General features: G+C 40.3%; 1 protein-coding gene across 1 annotated transcript; it reads right to left on the bottom strand.

The window, feature by feature from the left end:
* Positions 1-5,778: 5,778 nt before the first annotated feature.
* Positions 5,779-17,694, bottom strand: FAM174A (family with sequence similarity 174 member A). Its single transcript, XM_072359488.1, has 3 exons — positions 17,320-17,694; positions 11,075-11,206; positions 5,779-6,725 (listed from the first exon to the last, which is right to left on the bottom strand). The coding sequence occupies exons 1-3, from the start codon at positions 17,580-17,582 to the stop codon at positions 6,722-6,724; spliced, it is 399 nt and encodes a 132-aa protein (XP_072215589.1). The 5' UTR covers positions 17,583-17,694; the 3' UTR covers positions 5,779-6,721.
* Between the last annotated feature and the right edge of the window lie 1,143 nt (positions 17,695-18,837).

Below are 18,837 nucleotides of genomic sequence, written 5' to 3'. Positions count from 1 at the left end.
ACTACAAAATGGCATAGTTCTCAGTTCTTGGTGAAGTCAGGAGGAGGCCAGCAAAACTGCTACCTTGGACTTCCAGAACATGGACTTTCAACTAGTCAGAACACTGAGAGTGTCATTTGGAATTCGGTCCTGAATGGTAAAAGGTTGCAGGAAGGCTGGTTGCTCCTCTAGAAGGAAGTCTTAAAGGTACAGGAGCAGGCTGTCCCCCTGTGCCTCAAGATGAGCTGGCAGGGATTAAGACTGCAGTGGATGAACAGGGAGATTTTCCTGAGGCTCCGGTAGAAAAACAGAATCTTCCTCCAATGAAAGAAGGGATGGGTCACTTGGGAAGAGTACAAAGTAGTTGTTAGGAGGTGCAGGGAGAAAATTAGAAAGGGAAAAGCCCAGCTTGAACTAAACTTGGCTACTGGGGTAAAAAAGAATAACACCAAGCTGGACACCAAGTTGGGAGGCAGTCTCAGTCTGCCTTAGGGTAGGGAGGACCTTCAGAGGAATCTAGATAAGCTGGATCACTGGGCTGAGGTGAACAGTATGAGGTTCAGCAAGGCCAAGTGCCATGTCCTGCACTTTGGCCACAATAACCCCATGCAGCGCTATAGGCTTGGGGCTGAGTGGTTGGATGACTGTGAAGAGGAAAGGCACCTGGGGGTTTTTGTTGATGCTCAGATGAACGTGAGTCAACAGTGTGTCCAGGTGGCCAAGAGGGCCAATGGCATCTTGGTCTGCATTAGAAATTGTGTGGCCAACAGGAGCAGGGTTGTAATCATCCCCCTGTACTCAGCACTGGTGAGGCCGCACCTCGAGTATTGTGTTCAGTTTTGGGCTCTGCACTACAAGAAAGATGTTGAGGTCATTGAACGTGTCCAGAGAAGGGCAATGAAACTGGGAGGGGTCTGGAGCACAAGTCGTATCAGGAGAGGCTGAGAGCTGGAATCGTTGAGGCTGGACAAGAGGAGGCTCAGAGGAGACCTTTGCGTTGCACAAAGTAATGAAGGGAGGCTGTGATGAGGAAGGGTTTGGCCTTTTCTACCAGGCAACAAACAGGGCCCAAGGAAATGGCCACAAGTTGTGCCATGGGAGATTTAGATTAGACACAGGGAAAAACTTTTTCCCTCAGAGAGTGGCCAGGCACTGGAATGGCTGCCCAGGGATGTGGTGGAGTCAAGAGGTGTCTGGATGAGGAGCTATGAGATATGGTTTAGTGGCTTGTGGTAGCAGTGGTAATGGGAGGACAGTTGGACTAGATGATCTTGGAGGTCCTTTCCGATCTTGTGACTCAATTATTCTATGATAACAGACTTTTTTTACAAATATATTAACCCTAAAAGGAGAGCTAAGGAGAGTCTCTGTGTTTACTGGATTTTGGGGGGAATGTGACAACTGTGGATAAGTAAAAGGCTGAGGTTTTAAGTGCCTTCTTTATGCCTGTCTTTGAAAGTCAGAACAATTATCCTTAGGGTTCTCTATGCCCTAACCTGGAAGTGTGAGACAGGAAACATGATAAACCCCCCACAATTCAGGTGAAAACAGAGACCTGCTACTCCATGTGGACTGTCAGAAGTCCATGGGACCAGATAGGATCCACCTGAGGGTGCTGAGGTAGCTGGTGGAGATGATAGCCAAGCCATTTACTGTCATGTCAATGTTTCTGGTCAAAGAGAGAGGTCCCAGGGGATTGGAGGCTTGCCAGTGTGACTTCCATCAACAAGAATGGTCATACAGAAAATCTGGGGAAGTATGGTTCTGTCAGCATAACCTCAGTGACAGAAAGGTTATGAAACAGATCATCTTGAGGGAGATCACCTGGCATGTGCTAGACAACTGGGGGATCAGGTCTAGACAAAATAGGTTTATCATTGTATGATTGTAACATCTCTCTATTGCTGAGTGATGCCAGGTGGATAAGGGAAAGAATGTTGACATAGTCTACACAGACTTAAACAAAGCCTTCAACACTGTCTTGCACAGTATTCTGTGGAGAAGCTGACAGCCTATCGCTTGGACAGGTGCACTCTTTGCTGGGTAAAGTACTGGTTGGATGACGTCCCAGAGAGTGGTGAGGAATCAAGTCACATTCAGCTGGTGACTGGTCATGAGTGGTGTTCTGCAAGGGTTGGTACTGGGTTCTGTCCTGTTCAGTATCTTTGTTGATGACATGGATGAGGACTTAGAGTACACCTTCAGTAAGTTTGCAGATGACACCATGTTGGGAGGAAGTATTGTTTGGCCTGGAGATAGGAAGGCCCTTTAAAAGGATCTGGACAGGCTAAAAAACTGGGCTGAGGTCAGTGGGGTGAAGCTTAACAAGACAAGTGCCAGGTCCTGCACTTTAGCAACAGTAACACCAGGTAATGCTACAGGCTTTGAGCAGAGTGGTCAGAGGACTGTATAGAGGAATTGAGCCTGGAGGTATTACTCAATGCCCTGCTAAACAGGAGCAAGCAGTGTGCCCAGGTGGGCAAGAAGGCCGATGGCATCCTGGCTTCTGTCAGAAATAGCGCTGCCAGCAGGAGCGGGGATCATCTCTCTGTAGTTAGCCTGGTGAGGCTGCATTTCAAGTACTGTGTTCAGTTTTGGGTCCCCCACTACAGGAATGACACTAATGCCCTGGAGCCTGTCCATATCGAAGCTGTTGAAGGGTCTGGAGCACAGGGCTTGCAAGTTGTAGCTGAGGGAGCTGGGATTGGTCAGTCTGGAGAAGAGGAAGCTCAGGGGAGACCTTATAGTTCTCTACAACTTCCTGAAGGGAGGCTGTGGTGAGCTGGGTGTCAGTCTCTTCTCCCATGTTACTAGTGACAGGATGACAGGGAATGGTCTCAAGGTGAGCCTTGGGAGGTTCAGGATGGATGTTAGGAATTACTTTTCAGAAAGAGTGTTCAGGCACTGGAACAGTGAAATGTTTAGATGTACTGAGGGACATGGTCTAATGTGAAATAATGATGATGGGTGGGCAGTTCTTGTTTCCCAACCATGGTGATTTTATGATTGTATAATACCTACGCTGTTACAAATTAAGAGAAACATTTCAGTTTTCAGATAGCAAGAAAAGATATATCTCTATTAAGGACAACATGATTTTCACATTAAAATTCAAAATAAAGAGTAATACATTTTATAATGAACTTTGCCATGTATATTACCATACCATTCCTTTTCTTGAAACTTGCAGCAAACCAGATGAATTTGAGAGGTTTCCTGAAGGACAGTCAGAGTAGGCAAGGTCATCAAGTAAAACATTACTCTTTCTCTGCTGTTAATATCCAGAGGCCTATAAACGCTTTAGTTATGTCAGTATTGCACACAGTAGTTCTGATATTTCTGTACTATGTCAGTAGACAGTGTGTAACATTGGAACCAGAAGAACCACAGCTGCTCAGGAAAATAAGTCTTACTATCTCTGTGAAAATGAGCTAAAAACTAATGCTGTCATGTTTCAGTGTACTACATGTGGTTATTCATATTTATTTAGAATGCTGTTTTCTACATATTTAGTTTCTAATATTGAGTGATTCTAAATTTGCTACAAAATCCTAAGGCTTCAATTTCACAAAAGTTATTTAGAGAGTGCACTAAAGCTGAAAACATGGTAAATAACATTCCTTATTTGGAGGAAGGGGTGATGAAGAATTTTTTTTTATTTTAAGATTGTAAAATTCGTGAAAATAATTTAATGCAAAGTTATGCATAAGCCCTCATTCACTGAGCAAACAAGATTTTTTGACAACCCCCTTTAGAAGAGGAGCCATCTCTGAATACTGATTTCTGAGTACTGGATCTGTGTGACATCAAACTGCTTCACAAACATCTTATTCAAAAAGGATGTTAAATAGGCTGGATCAAGTAGAGCTGAAGCAGATAAGCTCCTTTCACTCTTTAAATTCCAGCACTGCCATATGCTCAGTATATACCACGCATGGAAAAGTTCTGACATTATGTATCACTCAGCATGTGTTATCACTTCAATAAAAGACTTTCACTGCAATACCATTGGGGTAGATTGAAAGCCTTTTATACTGCATTACCAACCACCAGGCAGACATAGTATTATGTAGACATTCAATTTCCCTTCAATCTCTCTCTCTCAAAAAATGGAAGGAAAAAAAAAAAAAAAAAAAAAAAAAAAAAAAAAAAAGCAACAAAATAAAATAAAATGGAGAGCAGATTTCCAGCTGCTTGGTTAAGTCAAAGTGCAAGGTTTTCAATACCTGAAGGGAACCTACACCCAGGAGGGGAGTAAACTCTTTGAAAGAGCAGACAATAGCAGGACTAGGGGAAATGGATCCAAGCTGAAGGAGGGAAGATTTGGGTTGGATGTTAGGGGGAAGTTCTTTACTAGTAGAGTGGTTAGGCTCTGGAACAGGCTGCCCAGGGAGGTTGTGGATGCCCCGTCCTTGGAGGTGTTCAAGGCCAGGTTGGATGGGGCCCTGGGCAACCTGATCCAGTAAAGGTGTATGTTTGGTGGCCCTGCTAGGCAGGGGGGTTGGAACTACATGATCCTTGAGGTCCCTTCCAACCCAGGTCATTCTATGATTCTATGATTCTATAAGTCCAAGATAGTTGCAACACAGGCCTTTTAGAATAAATTCATGTCAGTGCCAGCCAAATCCAACTCCTGAAGTTAGATATGGTCAGGACAGCATTAAGGAATTACGCACCACAAAACAAAAAGCATCTGGAATACAACTGTCTCAATTTACTACCAGCTTTATGACTTTTCTATAACCACTCATGCTAGTAAATAGAACCTCATAATTTTGATGGCATGAATCCTAGAAGTTCACATACCTTTTATTTTTATTTTTTTTTAAACCTAGGAAATTTGCTCAGAAATGTAACTAACCTGTTTTGCGGGGTGTTTGTGTGCTTTCCTGCAGGAAAATGTCCAGATTTACTTGGAGCAGACAAGAGTTTACAAAGTAAGTACTCACTTCCAGTGTCCCTGCCGTACATAAACAATTTAAGTATGTATGCTTAGCAAACATAACAGCTCTTTAGGATACATTCAGCTCAAAGCTTAAAAAGATTGTGCAGAATTAAAACAAGCCTATGAGGTCAGGAAGATGGTCTCTACTGCTAAGGTTAATGTGCAACACTGCTTGAAAATAAGCATTTACACTGACTTCAACGATGATGGTCTGCTTCTCATATGGGAACAACATGCTTTACCCTCTGCCATGGAACTTGTTGCTCTCTCACCTGCAGCTGATGACACAGCTATTATTTGCCGTATTTCTTTCTAGATTCTCCAGCTAAGTCTCTTCAAAAAACCAGTCCTGTGTTCTCATTTCAGTTTTATCTTTAACTATGGATGGAAAAAAAATGTGTACAAGAGGGGAAGAAATAAAATCACTTCTATTTATTGTAAATACAATATATTTCCCAGTAGAGTGTGGCACATGAGCAAACTGTAGATTTGCTTGGAAGACTGATTACATCAAACCCAATCTATGACAAAATAAATAGGGTTCAAAACAAATCAGCTAGAAGAGAATTTTAAAGATTTATATAGATCTACAGCAGGCAACTCCCCATCATTATGAAAGTATTCTTGAAGGCATTCCTGCTCTTCTCAAAGAAGGGATGGAATAATCAAGAAAAACGGTGTTTGCAGGTTTACACCTTAAGATAAGATATATACAAAATTAGTAGTACAGTCACACAGATCTAATTTTAACATCCTGGAATTTCTACATTTCACCCATAATACTTAAGAGAACTGTAGGATGTGATACTTTTTTTTTTTTTTTTTTTTTTTTTTTTTTTTTTTTTTTTTAAATCAGGTCTTCTGTATCTTAAAACTTATTCCATTACATTTTAGGACACTAGCTAAGGAAAACAAATAAACTGCATTCATGTGAATGTTACTGCATAGTTCACAGGAACTGCTGCTTCTGATGTCACCTTTTCACTTTAGAGTTATGGCTCAAGTTTAGTATTTTCCCCAGATTTAAACAGAGTACAGAAGTAAAGAGCTTTACCTAAAGTCTCCATCTCTGCTTCTTCACAGCTCTGAATGCTGACACCACTAAGTCAGTGGAGCAAGAGTTGTTTCACACCAGTTAAAGATGGCCCTCACCAAGAAACTGACCTAACAGGCAAAGGTGGGGCATTACTGTGTTTAGTAAGACCATATTAGTAATATCCTTAACAACTACATAATGTTGAAATAACACACTAACTGCTAGAAACATTGTGAACAGATTTATTTTTTTCATTTAAACTTACACACGTTTATTAATTAAAAAAAAAAAAAAATCTCAACATGAAAGGCAGTAGTTTGGCTTTTTGTCTGCAAAGGGTAAAGCACCTCCTCACTTAAAACTGAGTTGTAACAATTCTGAGTAATCCACAGCGGTTAAGTTTACTTATAATTTAATATCAGCCAAAAACCTGTTAACATTCTGGATTGTTGTAGAAAAACTGTATACCACGCTTAGGCATTAGAACAAACAAAAAATACCCTGTTTTAAAAGTCATCTCCCTTCCAAACAGGTTTTTATTTTAGTACACCCTCTCTCTTTAGGCCGTACATTTACAATTCTCTATATACAAAAAGGTACAACAAATTGATACAGTATTTATTGCAACAAACTAAGGATGCCACAGTATGCTAGTTTCAATTAGCCTCTCCCCAGCTTGCAAACCCTCTTGCTTCTTATTTCCCCCGTGAAGCAGCCTTCTCTGGTTCAAGAATTAAGTTCTTTCATTGCAAGGCACGTACTTATCTACAACAGAAGAAACAGATGCATTAATGTGAAATGCTGTTTCAAGGGTAACATTAGTCTACATTTTTAAAGACCACACATCAAAACAAAAAAGGTGCAACTCTTTATTACTAAATTTGTCCATAAAAACAGGTAGTTACCACGTTACCTTAAAGTAAAATGCCATGAAACACCGTTCATTTAAACCTCCAAAATACAAAGGTAGAGCATTTAGACATGTGTTCTTTCCATGTTAGAGGTATTAGACCTCCATGGTTTTTAGTTTCATTTTATTTATTATATACATATATATAAAATATATAAAAATAATATATATAACAAAACTAAAAAATGTATTCAGTAAGTTACTGAACAAAAAGGTTAAAACTTCACATTCAGGTAAGGTGCCCTGAACAGAACAGGCACAGAGAAAACATGGTATACGGAGCACAAAACCAGTGACAAGAGGAAGACTTCTTTCATCTAGCTGTGAAAGGAAACAGCAACAACACAAAGTAGTAACCATATCAGTACAACAATATACTAACACAGCCATACCCATTTTAGAAGAGATGCCAGTTTCTCTGCTCTGCCTTACAAAGAGTCGTAAAGCAGCATACACAACACAGGCCTACAACTTTCTAACAAAATGTACAGAACTGACACCTTAAAGAAAAGATCTTGGTAGATTCAATTAGAAAAGAAATCAAGGCAGAATGAATGCTATTGCAGTCTACAACAAGTCATAGAGAAACATACAACTCTTTTGTATACGTAACTGCTTCCAGTTTGTTGTCTACTAGGAAAGTATATGAACTCACCAGAATGTTAACTACACAGCTATTTTCCTGAGACCGTGTTTAGTTTTTGAGTACATTCCATTCCGATCTATGAGAGTAAGAAAATTATGAACTGAATAAGCTGACTGACTGTAGTTAAGCACAACTGCAACACTGAATCGCCCATGACAAACAGGGATTAAAATCAAAACCCATCTCTTGCTAGTTTCATAGTTGCTCCATGCCTGATTGCATATTTGCATTACTCTAAAATAAAAAATAAGTTCCACATTACTGCAGAGTATAAAGTGAAAATATCATTTGAAAGTATCTGAGGTATTGCTATCATCAAATTATTTCAGTTTTATCATCACGTTGTTTCAGTTGTTTTGATTCCTAACTTATTTTGTACTCCTTAATTAGGGAACAATGATTATTAAGGCATGTACTGAGCCTATGTGGCCAGGTTCTGATAAAAGGGGAAGCCACAGGGTTGGCCTCTGCTCAGCCAGCCCAGAAGAACCTTGTGTCAGAGCAGTGCCACTCCAGCTAGTCCAACAGGGACCTGCTGCTGCCAGAGCTGAGCCATGGGTTATGCTGGGTGTGCTCTAGAAGAGAGGATTTAAGAGAGGGAAAAGTACTGCACAACAGCAGCTAGGAGAGAGGGGTGCAAAATGGGAGAGAAGTGGCCCTGAGGATCCCCAGGTTAATGCAGGAGGACAGGAGGCGCTATAAGTACAGAACAGAATTCTCTGCAGCCCAGGAGAGGCTGATAGTGGAACAGGCTGTCCCCCTTCAGCTAATAGGCACCAAGCAGAGCAGATTTCCATTCGCTGCCATGGTGGAGCAGAGGAGATGAAACATTGTGGACTGACCACACTTCCCATCTCCCATTCCCCTGTGCTGCTTGGGCAGAAGAATTAGAAGAGGGTGCAACTGCAGGAAGATGGCTTTAGCTCGCTTTTTGCTCTTGTGTTTTATTAATAGGGAATAAATTACATACATCTCCCTTAAGATAAGTATGTCTGGCATGTGCTTGTAATTGGCAAGTAATCTCCCTGTCCATATCTTTACCCGTGGACATCTTTTCATCATACTTTTTCCTTGTTCTCTAAGGGATAGGGAGCATAAACAGTTGTGGTGGAGCTTAGCTGCCCACTGTGAAAGTTCACAGGTTGTCATGCAGATAAAACAGGACGAGCGAAACTGACAAAAAGTACATTTCCAATTACTGATACACACACACACACATATATATATATATATAATTTTAAAAGTACTCTGCATTATTTTTTAAGCTTCCTTCCTGGAAATGCTGTCCTTTTGCAAAGTATCAGCAGCTTTTTATCAAGCTGAACTTCTGAAAGTTTTGCTGAACAAATTCAGATTGTCCAGCACAATTCTTCACATTCTCCTATGTACAAACTCCAAGATAAACATAACTAATGAAAGTTTGACAGCTTCTCTCTATATGAGGGAACACAGAGCAAGCTTTCAATATATATGTGTGATGTATATTCACTTTATTGACTACATATAACTTAAAATCGTTGTTTTCTCAAAATCTCATTGCAGAAATGATGTTTTTCATCACTTAAGCACTTACTTTCTGAGCAATCCTGAAAAAACAGTAATGTTTTTGTGGGCTTGATCAATGGGCTGATGCCAGTTGTTCAATGACCAAGAGCTGGGTGCTGCACTTCAGTCACAACTCCATACAATACTACAAACGTAGGGTGGTGTGTCTGGAAAGCTGCATAGCTGAAAATGATGTGGGGGTGCCAGCTGAACATAAGCCAGCAATGTGCCCAGGTGGCCAAGAGGGCCAGAAGCATCCTAACTTGTATTATGAATGATGTAGCCAGAAGGAGCAGGGAGGTGACCTGACGCAGCTTTGGCAATGCCACACTTTCAGCGCTGTGTTCAGTTTTGGGTCCCTCACTACAAGAGAGACATTGAAGTGCTGGAGTATGTAAAAAGGTCAACAAAGTTGGTGCAGGGTCTGGACCACAAATCTTATGAGGAGTAGCTGGGGGAATTGGGATTGTTCAGTCTGTTGAGGAGGAGATTCAAGGGAGACCACATTACTCTCTGGAACTACCTTAAAGGAGGTTTTGGCAAGGTGAGATCAGTCTTTTCTCCCAGGTAACAACAACAGGATGAGACATAATGACTCAGGCTGCACCGGGGGAAGTTCAGGTTGGATATAAGGAAAAATTTTTCCTCTGAGTGGTCTGACATTGGAACAGGTTGCCCAGGCAAGTGGTGGAGTCACCATCCCTGGAAATACTGAAGAAATGTGTAGATGTGGCACTTAGGGGCATACTTTGTGGGTATAGTGGTGTTGGGTTGACAGCTGAACTTGATGACCTTGAAGTTTTTTTTTCGAACTTTAATTATTCTATGATTTTCTATTAATTCACTAGTGAGGTTAGTACTTCTATTCAGTAAATTTCCTTAGCACATAAACAGAAACATTTGCAGAACTTCAGTTAGGTCACTCGCTTGCTTGAATACAATTTTAGTTCTTGCAATGTGGCTCAATCTTGACATCACCTCTTCTGTAAGCCAACACTATCAAATTTTAGGCCATTTTGCAGGCCAATAGAGAAGAAACATACGTTTATGCTACAAGTTACATCACTACATATCTACACAGGGCTATGGTATGTTCTAACAATATTAAACATCCTACTTTTCCCACTTCTTCTGAGCATTTGGTCTTGGATGAAAACACTGGGTATTTTTAGTTTTCATCTGAAGCTGACACTATTAAAATAAACAATATTTTAACTTCAGAAGTTCTCTCATCAAGACGGTACCATAGTATGTGAGGAATTATATATGTTAATACTGATAAATACTTCTGACAAAAGCTATGTCATCAGATGAATAATGATATTACTAATGTATTCAAATTGTTTAGATCATATGTCATCCTAACAGCTATATTAAAAACTATCTGGATCAGGAAGCTACATTAAAATAATTACAAATTGCTCGGTTTAGCCAAAGTAAATGATAATCTGCTGCAGTACTTCAGTTTTAAAAGAAGCTGAGTATTGGAAATTAGGACAGATTTTTTTTTTATTTTTTTTTTATTTTTTTTTATTTTTTTTTTTTTTTTCCTTCCAAATCTACAACTCTACATCATAATATATTTTTTGTTTTTGTTAGGTAATACTTAAAGCAACTAACAATAGAGGTATGCTGTTTTTACCTTAATCTAAACCTTACTTCTGTTCTTACTATTTTTGTTTCTATCTCCTTATACATTCAATAAGAGACGAGTGAATTATCCAAGAATGGAATAAGTGAAGTTATTAATTAATTACTGACTTTCTCTGGAACTCATATGCCAAAGACAAAGTCAAAGACAAAGGTGTTCTGGAGTAGATCAAGACTTAAAAGTACTAATCTTATCTTCTTGCCTACTAAATTCTTGCCCATTTAAAATTCAACTTATTTTGACATCACTTCTCTAACTACACATATATTTATTAAATAAAATATTGAGCATCTTAATCAAGCTTCTTATCTGTACTCCTTCATTCCCATTTGTAGACATACATTCAACTTCTACATACAAACCTTCGAGGATGATTGGCATCGAATAGTGTTGTATCATCATCATCATCCTGCTCTAGTGGTGTCAGCTCCATGTTTTCTAAGTTTGTATCCAAAACTCCATATCTTCTTGTTTTTCTGTTATGTCTTCTGAGCCTGAAATGTATTTTAAGATATATAAGTTCTGTAAGTTTCAGCCTACATTCAGTTTCGACAGTGTAAGAAAACTATCCCTTAAAACACTGCTACAGAGACTGATCATGAATTTTAAAAAGTTACTGTAATTATAGTTTACACCCTCAGCTCAGTGAAGTTCAGTTGTCAGACAGTTCCAAGCATGAAGAATTTACAAGAAATGACTGAGGCCAGTAAGAGTTTGTCACCTTTAGTTCTGTATAGAATTACTTTAGAGAATACAAAAAGGCACTTAATAGCTAACCAGAAAGTGAGTGCAGAATGCTATTCAGTGGCGAAATAGAAAAACAGATAAAAATACACATCAATGTACAAAATACACTGTGAGCAAACCCTACAGTGAGATAAAAAATAAAAAAATAAAAAATCTCTTGCCGTGTATTTGCTGCACACTTCATAGAACGAGAGGCCAAGTTGGAGAAAAACTCATGAAATCTGTAACAGATATACAGCACAATCCACAATCCCAGTACCAATCAGTTAACAAACTAAAGCTAAAAGGATACTGGAGATGCTTGTAGGATGTACATGTACAGAAATAACCAGAATGCTAGAGCTCTGTCATGAGTGTTTATAAAAAACTTAGTTGTTATAACCAGCGATCAAAACAAAATCTACCACAAAATTCTAATTGCACAAAGTCAGTAGCATTCTCAATAACTTATAAGGGATTACTTTTATCACTCTAGTTACTACTGACTCTTTGTGGTCTAATAAGATGAAGCTGTGAAAAATGGGATTAAAGTCACACAAAGATTCATGTTATATTTCTCTATGTTCAGTCTCAACAATTTCACAAAAAACAGCTGACAACAATGGATCTGCAATAACATACAAACAAATATTAAAGCCAGAAGAGGTACAGATGATAGACTGTAAGAGCAGAGCTAAATAAGAACTAAAAAATATTGGTATTTAAAAATCAATAAATAAATTGATAAAAATAAACAGAAAATACGTTAATAAAATGAGAGTTGAAGCAAAACAGGCCTGGTCCAAAGCACGTCTAAAGAAACGAGGTCAAAGAAACACAGAACTGCAAACAGCTGGGAGGGTGAGGACTAAGAATTTTTTTTTTTCCAAGTTATCCTAATTAGAACAGGTGCTAACACAGAGGTGTTAGCCACAAACACTTGAATCAAGATCAGTTCAATAGAGTAGCAATTGCTAATCGATCGCTTTTTTGTATGCATAGTGTCATCCTACTAGAAGCTTTTTCCTGTTATTAAGCTCTACAAACCTCCTGGTTCTCTGCTCTTTCCACAGAACTTCAGAAGATTCTTTGAAGTACAGGACAAGGGAACTGTAGCTTTTCAACCATCTCAAGCCTACAGACAACTTTTACTCATATGTAATGCCAGCATACACCTTCTTAAAAGTGGAAATATCTTCTCATACCATGTACTACGCAATATGGGGCAATCTATTCACTTTCTCCATTAATGAATATTTCTAATTAAATGGTTTCTTCCTGAACCATGAACTATGACACTTACAAAAAGTATTCTCATAAAAATAAAGTCATTAGTTGGATCTAATAACTTCTGTGAAGGGCACACATGAGCTACACATCTTATATCCATAAAAGAAATTAAATAATCCTAATCCAAAAGGCTTAAAAATAAATTCCTAGAAACTTATTTAAAATTAATATCTGATACATAACTTACACTGAACTGAGTTTAGGATGTCTAATGTGGTATGATAAATTGTGTGACAAATTGTAACAGTTGTCTAAACGAAAAAAGCCATTTCATCTCATCTGTTACATCTGTTTTCTCACCAACTCATGAAGACTGAAGAACTAAGAGCCTGCTCTTAGAAAGAAAAAGGATGTATGAGCTGCAATATTAGTGTTTTTGTCATTGTAAGGCATTTTGTGTCAAGTATCAAATCCACGCCTGGAAAGCAAAAATAAAACTGTTAAAATGAATAAGGCATCACAATGTCTGAACATCCTTATTTCTAGTTCTGATGGGTACGTTGTATGGTCCTTGTTACTACATACATTGTTCTTTGAAAAAACTTCTGTTATGAAAAGAGTTTGATATCTATGTGTATGAAAATGCACAAGAGATGTGAAGTTTTATTGTAAAGGACACAACTAGCCATCACAGCAAACGAAGCCTGGGAAGATGTCCAGAAAAGACTTGTGCTGCACTGTAACAAAAGTTTTCCTCAACAACACAATTGGAGGAAAACAACAACAACAGAAACAATAACAAAACCAGAAAACAAAATAAAACAAACCCACAGACTTTCTTCCTGTGAGGGCTAAACAGGGACATGCTGATCACAAACCTTCATGGCACATACTCAAAACAACGCATAAAGAGCAGCCTGCTGGAGGTTGCAGGTGCCAGAACACACAATCTCCAGAGGTGTTTAAGACAGCCTGCTTCTGCACGCTCAGTTGTCACAATTGCTGAAAATACCTCCCAAACTCATCTTCTCAGCACACCATGAGAAGGAAAGGCAAAAAGAGCCCAACTTTTATAAAAGTGCAGTTGAAAGAATAAGTCCCATACACAAAACTGGATATAAAATCAAGATGTAGATTTTCCAGGTAGTCTTCATCAGAGCTAGAAAAATCTTATTTCTGATTTTTAAGTTATAACAATCTATAGATTGTTTCTGTGAATAAATGAAGCTAAAGGGTGTGAATATGTTGAAGTTTTGTAAAAGCTTCTGAAACCTTTATGTTTATTAGTAACACCTGTGGTACTGGAACATTTGTATCTAGACCTTGAATTTCAAACGAGTACTATCACAGATTTCAGCCACAAATGCAATCTATAAAACATGTGCTTTGTCTATGCTGATGAAGATGAGCAGGAACATAGCAGGACAAATACCAGGCAGCCTGCTCAGAGCCCATTTGCTGAGACAACATCCATTCAGAAAGGCTGCAAGTTTCTGGTACAGTAACAAAGCATAATAGTTTTGTTTGAAGATGGAATTATTTCGGAAAGAACTTTCATTGTTATTCAGAATCTATATGTAAGTTTTCTTAATATCTAAATTTCTGGCAATTAATGGTTTATGAGTGTGACAAAACTATTCCAACAGCAGAAAGATAAAAATGGCAATATAAAAAGAAAAAAAAAAATTGTTGAGAGTACAAAATAACCTTTATGTATTTTCTCTCAGACTATCATTAGCAAACAAGCATTCTTCTCATGTGGATTTAAGGCTGCAGCTGCAAGTCATGGTGTCCAAGTTAAGTTGAACTGTCTTGCTACAGGTATACAATGAATTCTTCAGGCAAGTGGTAGTGCCTGGTGCATAAGGTACTGATCTCTTCCCTCTGGAAGTAGTAACAGGTAAGGGTTTGGCTGAGGATCAGGAAAAGGCTCTTCACCAAAGGGCAGTCAAGCTCTGGGTGCCAGGCTGACCTCAGCTTGCCTCTGGGTTTCTACTGACATACCCCTGTTCCTCAGCAGTACAGGAGGGAGGAATTAAATGGAATAGTTCAAATGTTCAATTAAGAACAAAGGAACTCACCTACTACCATCAGTAGACTAAACTCAGGGAAGACTACTTTATCACCAATCTGTAACAGTGCAGAGCAGTAAGAACAGCAAGTAGGAACATCTTCCTGAGCCTTCCCCTTCAATTCCATGCTCAGTGTCACACCCATCTTCTCCCTGATCTGGAGCATCACAACAGGATGGGGGACAGGTGCTGTGATCAGTCAGTTCATACTGCTTTATCTGCACTGTTCCTTGCTAGAAAACCATGGTGTAGTAGCAGTCACTGAAACCTGGTGGGATTATTCCCATGACTGGAGCTTGACTATCAACAGCTACAAGCTGCTCAAAAGGGACAGGTGAAGAAGGCAAGGAGGTATTGCCTCCTACATCAATGAAGGAACTAAGAGCTGTCCCTGAAGAATGGCCACGGGCAAGTTGAAAGTTGACAGGTAACAGTCAGAGACCAAAGCAAAAAAGAGAGCCTTGTGAATGGTGCTTATTAAAGGCCACTTGAACAAGTGGAGCCTGCTGATGAAGCCTCCTTCCTCCAGCTACAGGATCTGCAGGCTCTCAGTCTGCTGGGGTTCTTCAACCATGCTGACATCTCCTGGACAAGCAGCAGAGTGAGCTACAAGTAACCCAGGAGGCTCCTGGAATGAATAGAATCAGCATTTCCCTTTCTTAGATCTCTTCTTCCAGAGCACAGCCAGCATCACTCATGGCTCAGCTCTGGCCACAAGTGGGACTCTCTTGAAGCAGTTGGAGCTGCTCTGCTCTGCCATGGGGCAGTGCTGGGCTCTGCTCACAAAGGCCACCTCTGTGCTCTCCCCAGATACAAAAACCTGGACACTTACAGACGGACATGACATGTCTCCACTTTCACTTCTACTTTTTCCATGGAAGGATATCAGAAACAGGAAAGAAAAAAAAAAAAAAAAAGAAAAAAACAAACAAACAAACAAAAAAAAAACATAAGATTTTTTCTGGCTGACTCAAAGCACAACTGACCTCAGGTGACTGTGTCACCAATATAATCAAATCTGAAGTAAAAGCTGTAAATCTGTAGTACTTTCAGAGCCATACCACTCTAGATTTCAACAGAGCTGAGTACTTATACTGGACAAGGTTTGAATTTAAACCTGCTTACTTCTGTCATAAAAATGACATTCCTTTCATGTAGGGTATGTTTTAGCATGACATATTTTACTTACTAAAAATATGAGTCTGAAATAATATTTCCTTTGCTCTCAAAAAGGAAACCTTTACTCAGTACTTCACACATCAAGACACTACTCTTGGTTAGGTATCAGCTGTTTGGTCCTTTCTTAAAATTATTTATTATACATATACATAACAACACATAACCTTAGATTTACATATATTTTCCCTCCAAAGAGGAAATATTCACAAATATCCATCTGCCTTGCAGAATCAGTGAAATAACTAAGTTCACTGCCTTCTCTTCCAATTTGTAAACATTTATATAACCAAGATGAAGCTTATTTTCCTCTATGGAATCCCAGAGGGAATGAAAGGCTCTGCATTAATAGTTGAGGATCTTACAAATATTGCTGCAGAGTTCCAGAACAACAACACCTGGCTATATTCTCCCGTCTACATTAACACATAGACGACAACACTTCAGTTTCAAATGCAGAACAGTAACATTCCTAACTGTCCTGGTTGCAGCTGGAACAGAGTTGACTTTCTTCATAGTGTTTAGTGTGATGCTTTGTTTTGGCTTCAGGAGAAAGATGTTCTCTCGGCAGCTTCTGTAATGGCAGACTTTTATCTATGTTACTTGTTCTTTTCACAGTACTTCTAAGAAATCCAACACCAGTCCGTTTTCACTTAGTTACGACACTACAGAGTTTCCTTTAGGATTTGCAGCTACCAAGACATGCATGATGAAGACAGCAAGTCTGATGGCTGCTGGAACAAATCCTACAGAAGCTAAGTAAAAGGAGGCTGTCCTGCTCTGCTTACATGGCGTGTTTTTATAAGTGTCCAGCACAGAGCAATGCTTTTATACTTTTCTGGAATTAATCATATAGGCACTGGACACGTAAGCTGTGGTACCTATTCGGAGAAAAACAAAAACACAGAAACATAATGAAGAAACATAGTTACAATGCACATACTTTCCATCAAATCACACATTCGAGGCTTGACCATGAGTTTAAGCACGTTGTTTGGAGTTTAAATACACAAGGACAAAACCCAGCAACAAAGACTTCTTGTTATGATGTTAGTCATGGAAGAATATAAAGTTATGCAAGCAGTTTCAATGAGAAACAGAGGCAGTTCGGTAGCAGTTCAAGATTTTAAAGACCTTTCTCTTAGGAACGCACGAGAAGTGTTTACTGAAAATGAGAAGCGCAAAACTCGGTAGCTGAACGGGGCCCGTTTGCACGCGGAATGAAGACTCCCCGGGAGAACCCCAGAGGGACAATCAGGTGTCAGCGGTGCTACTCCCGCCGAGACAGCACCACGAGGACCAGGCAACGGCCGTTTAGCAGCACACAGCCGTCGCGGTGCCGAACCTAAAAGAGTTCTGCCTGCTCCTCCCGCCAACCGCCTCCCAGCTGCCGCCACTCTCACCGCACAGTCCGGATCACGAAGTAGACGATGAGCGCGGTGCTGGCCAGCACCAGTACGGACAGGGCGCGCTGGGTCATGGCCTGGCCCTGCTCAGGCGGCATCGACATCTCCGCCAGCCGCCCGCCGCTGCTCCGCGTCGCGTCGCCCGCCGTCTCCGTGGGCTGCGGGGAGACGAAGGGGCCGCCGAGAAGGGCCACGGCGGCCTCCCCACAGCGCGCCGCCAGCACCAGCCCCGCCATCAGCCAAGGAGGCGGCGGCCACATACTGCCCGCTCGTCCAGCCCGCGCACACCACTTCCCCCGCCGCCGGCCGCGGCCTGAAGCGCGGCCGGGCCCTGCCGCGCAGCCCCGGAACCGGAAGTGCCCGTTGCCAAGAGGCCGCCGCCGCCGCCATAAGACTGCCGGCGGGGCGAGCGCCGCTCCCGGCGCGGTCACGTGACGCAGGGAGATTCGGGGCTGCGTGCACGGACCGTAATGGGTGGATGTTGAGCTCATTGCGTATGGGGAGAGGAGACTCCATAACTGTGTTGCAGCTTTGCACTGAGTGAATCTACCGTGTTGCTTACGATGCTCGTGTCGATTGCATCTCGTAGGCTCAATTGCTTCAGTCAGTCCTATTTGCTAACGTTAATTCTTCAGTCACTGCCTCTTACTTTGGCATAGTGGAGAAGGAGATAAATAAAATACGGGGGTGCAAAAACTGCCTTATCTCGGTTGTGTTTCTACTGTTGAAATATTGTTAACAAGAGGAGGTAAACAGAAGTTTAAACTTCTGTGATAACTTTTCCTATGGTTTATTATTTGAATAGAACTTTCCTGACTGAAGCCTTTAGGGGGTCAACTCCAAACCCAATATCTGTCATGATTCCTCATCCATGTGAGTCCCCTTGGTCTGTGTTTCTTCCTAGTAAGGCTGCGCAAGTGCATTCCAGCCCATTGGGAACATTAGTCATTGATTCAGTCAACAGTTTTAAGGCCACATTGATGATGTGTGGGTGCTGTATGCTGTGCAGAGCTGGGATATGGTGGTATATTTCATGGCAAACTGCATACCACACTCAATGTTTGAGAAGACATGGGGGATTATCTTGTTCAATGTCTCTTTAGTAATCAGTATTTTTTTTCAAAGCTATTCTCTGAAAGTAGGGAAGCCCAGTGTTGTATGGCCAGGGAATTTTTTTGTCATTGTTAAATTAGAAGATAATTAGAAGGTGAAATATTTGCACATTTATTTTCTTGTATTTTAAATCATGGAAATATCTAGGTTTGTTCAGGATTCATTTGTGGTATAAAGAATCCAAGTTTATAAGTCATTTGCTTTCAGAAGAATGTAAGATCATTCTTCGTTGAAGTATATCATGGGTTAGAAGTGTCACAACTTTGAACCTGCATATGGAAATTGATTTGACGGCCATTTTAAAGTTTGCTAAGTGTACCTGCTTTTAGTAAGTATTGCTTAATTTATTTTTGCAACCAAAGAAAGAAAAAAATACTTACAAATGGTGACATCCTTACAAAT

This window comes from Excalfactoria chinensis, chromosome Z (assembly GCF_039878825.1).
Source record: "Excalfactoria chinensis isolate bCotChi1 chromosome Z, bCotChi1.hap2, whole genome shotgun sequence".
NCBI lineage: Eukaryota > Metazoa > Chordata > Aves > Galliformes > Phasianidae > Excalfactoria > Excalfactoria chinensis.
The sequence above is the reverse complement of the archived record's forward strand: the minus strand, read 5'-3'. Positions and strand labels throughout refer to the sequence as shown.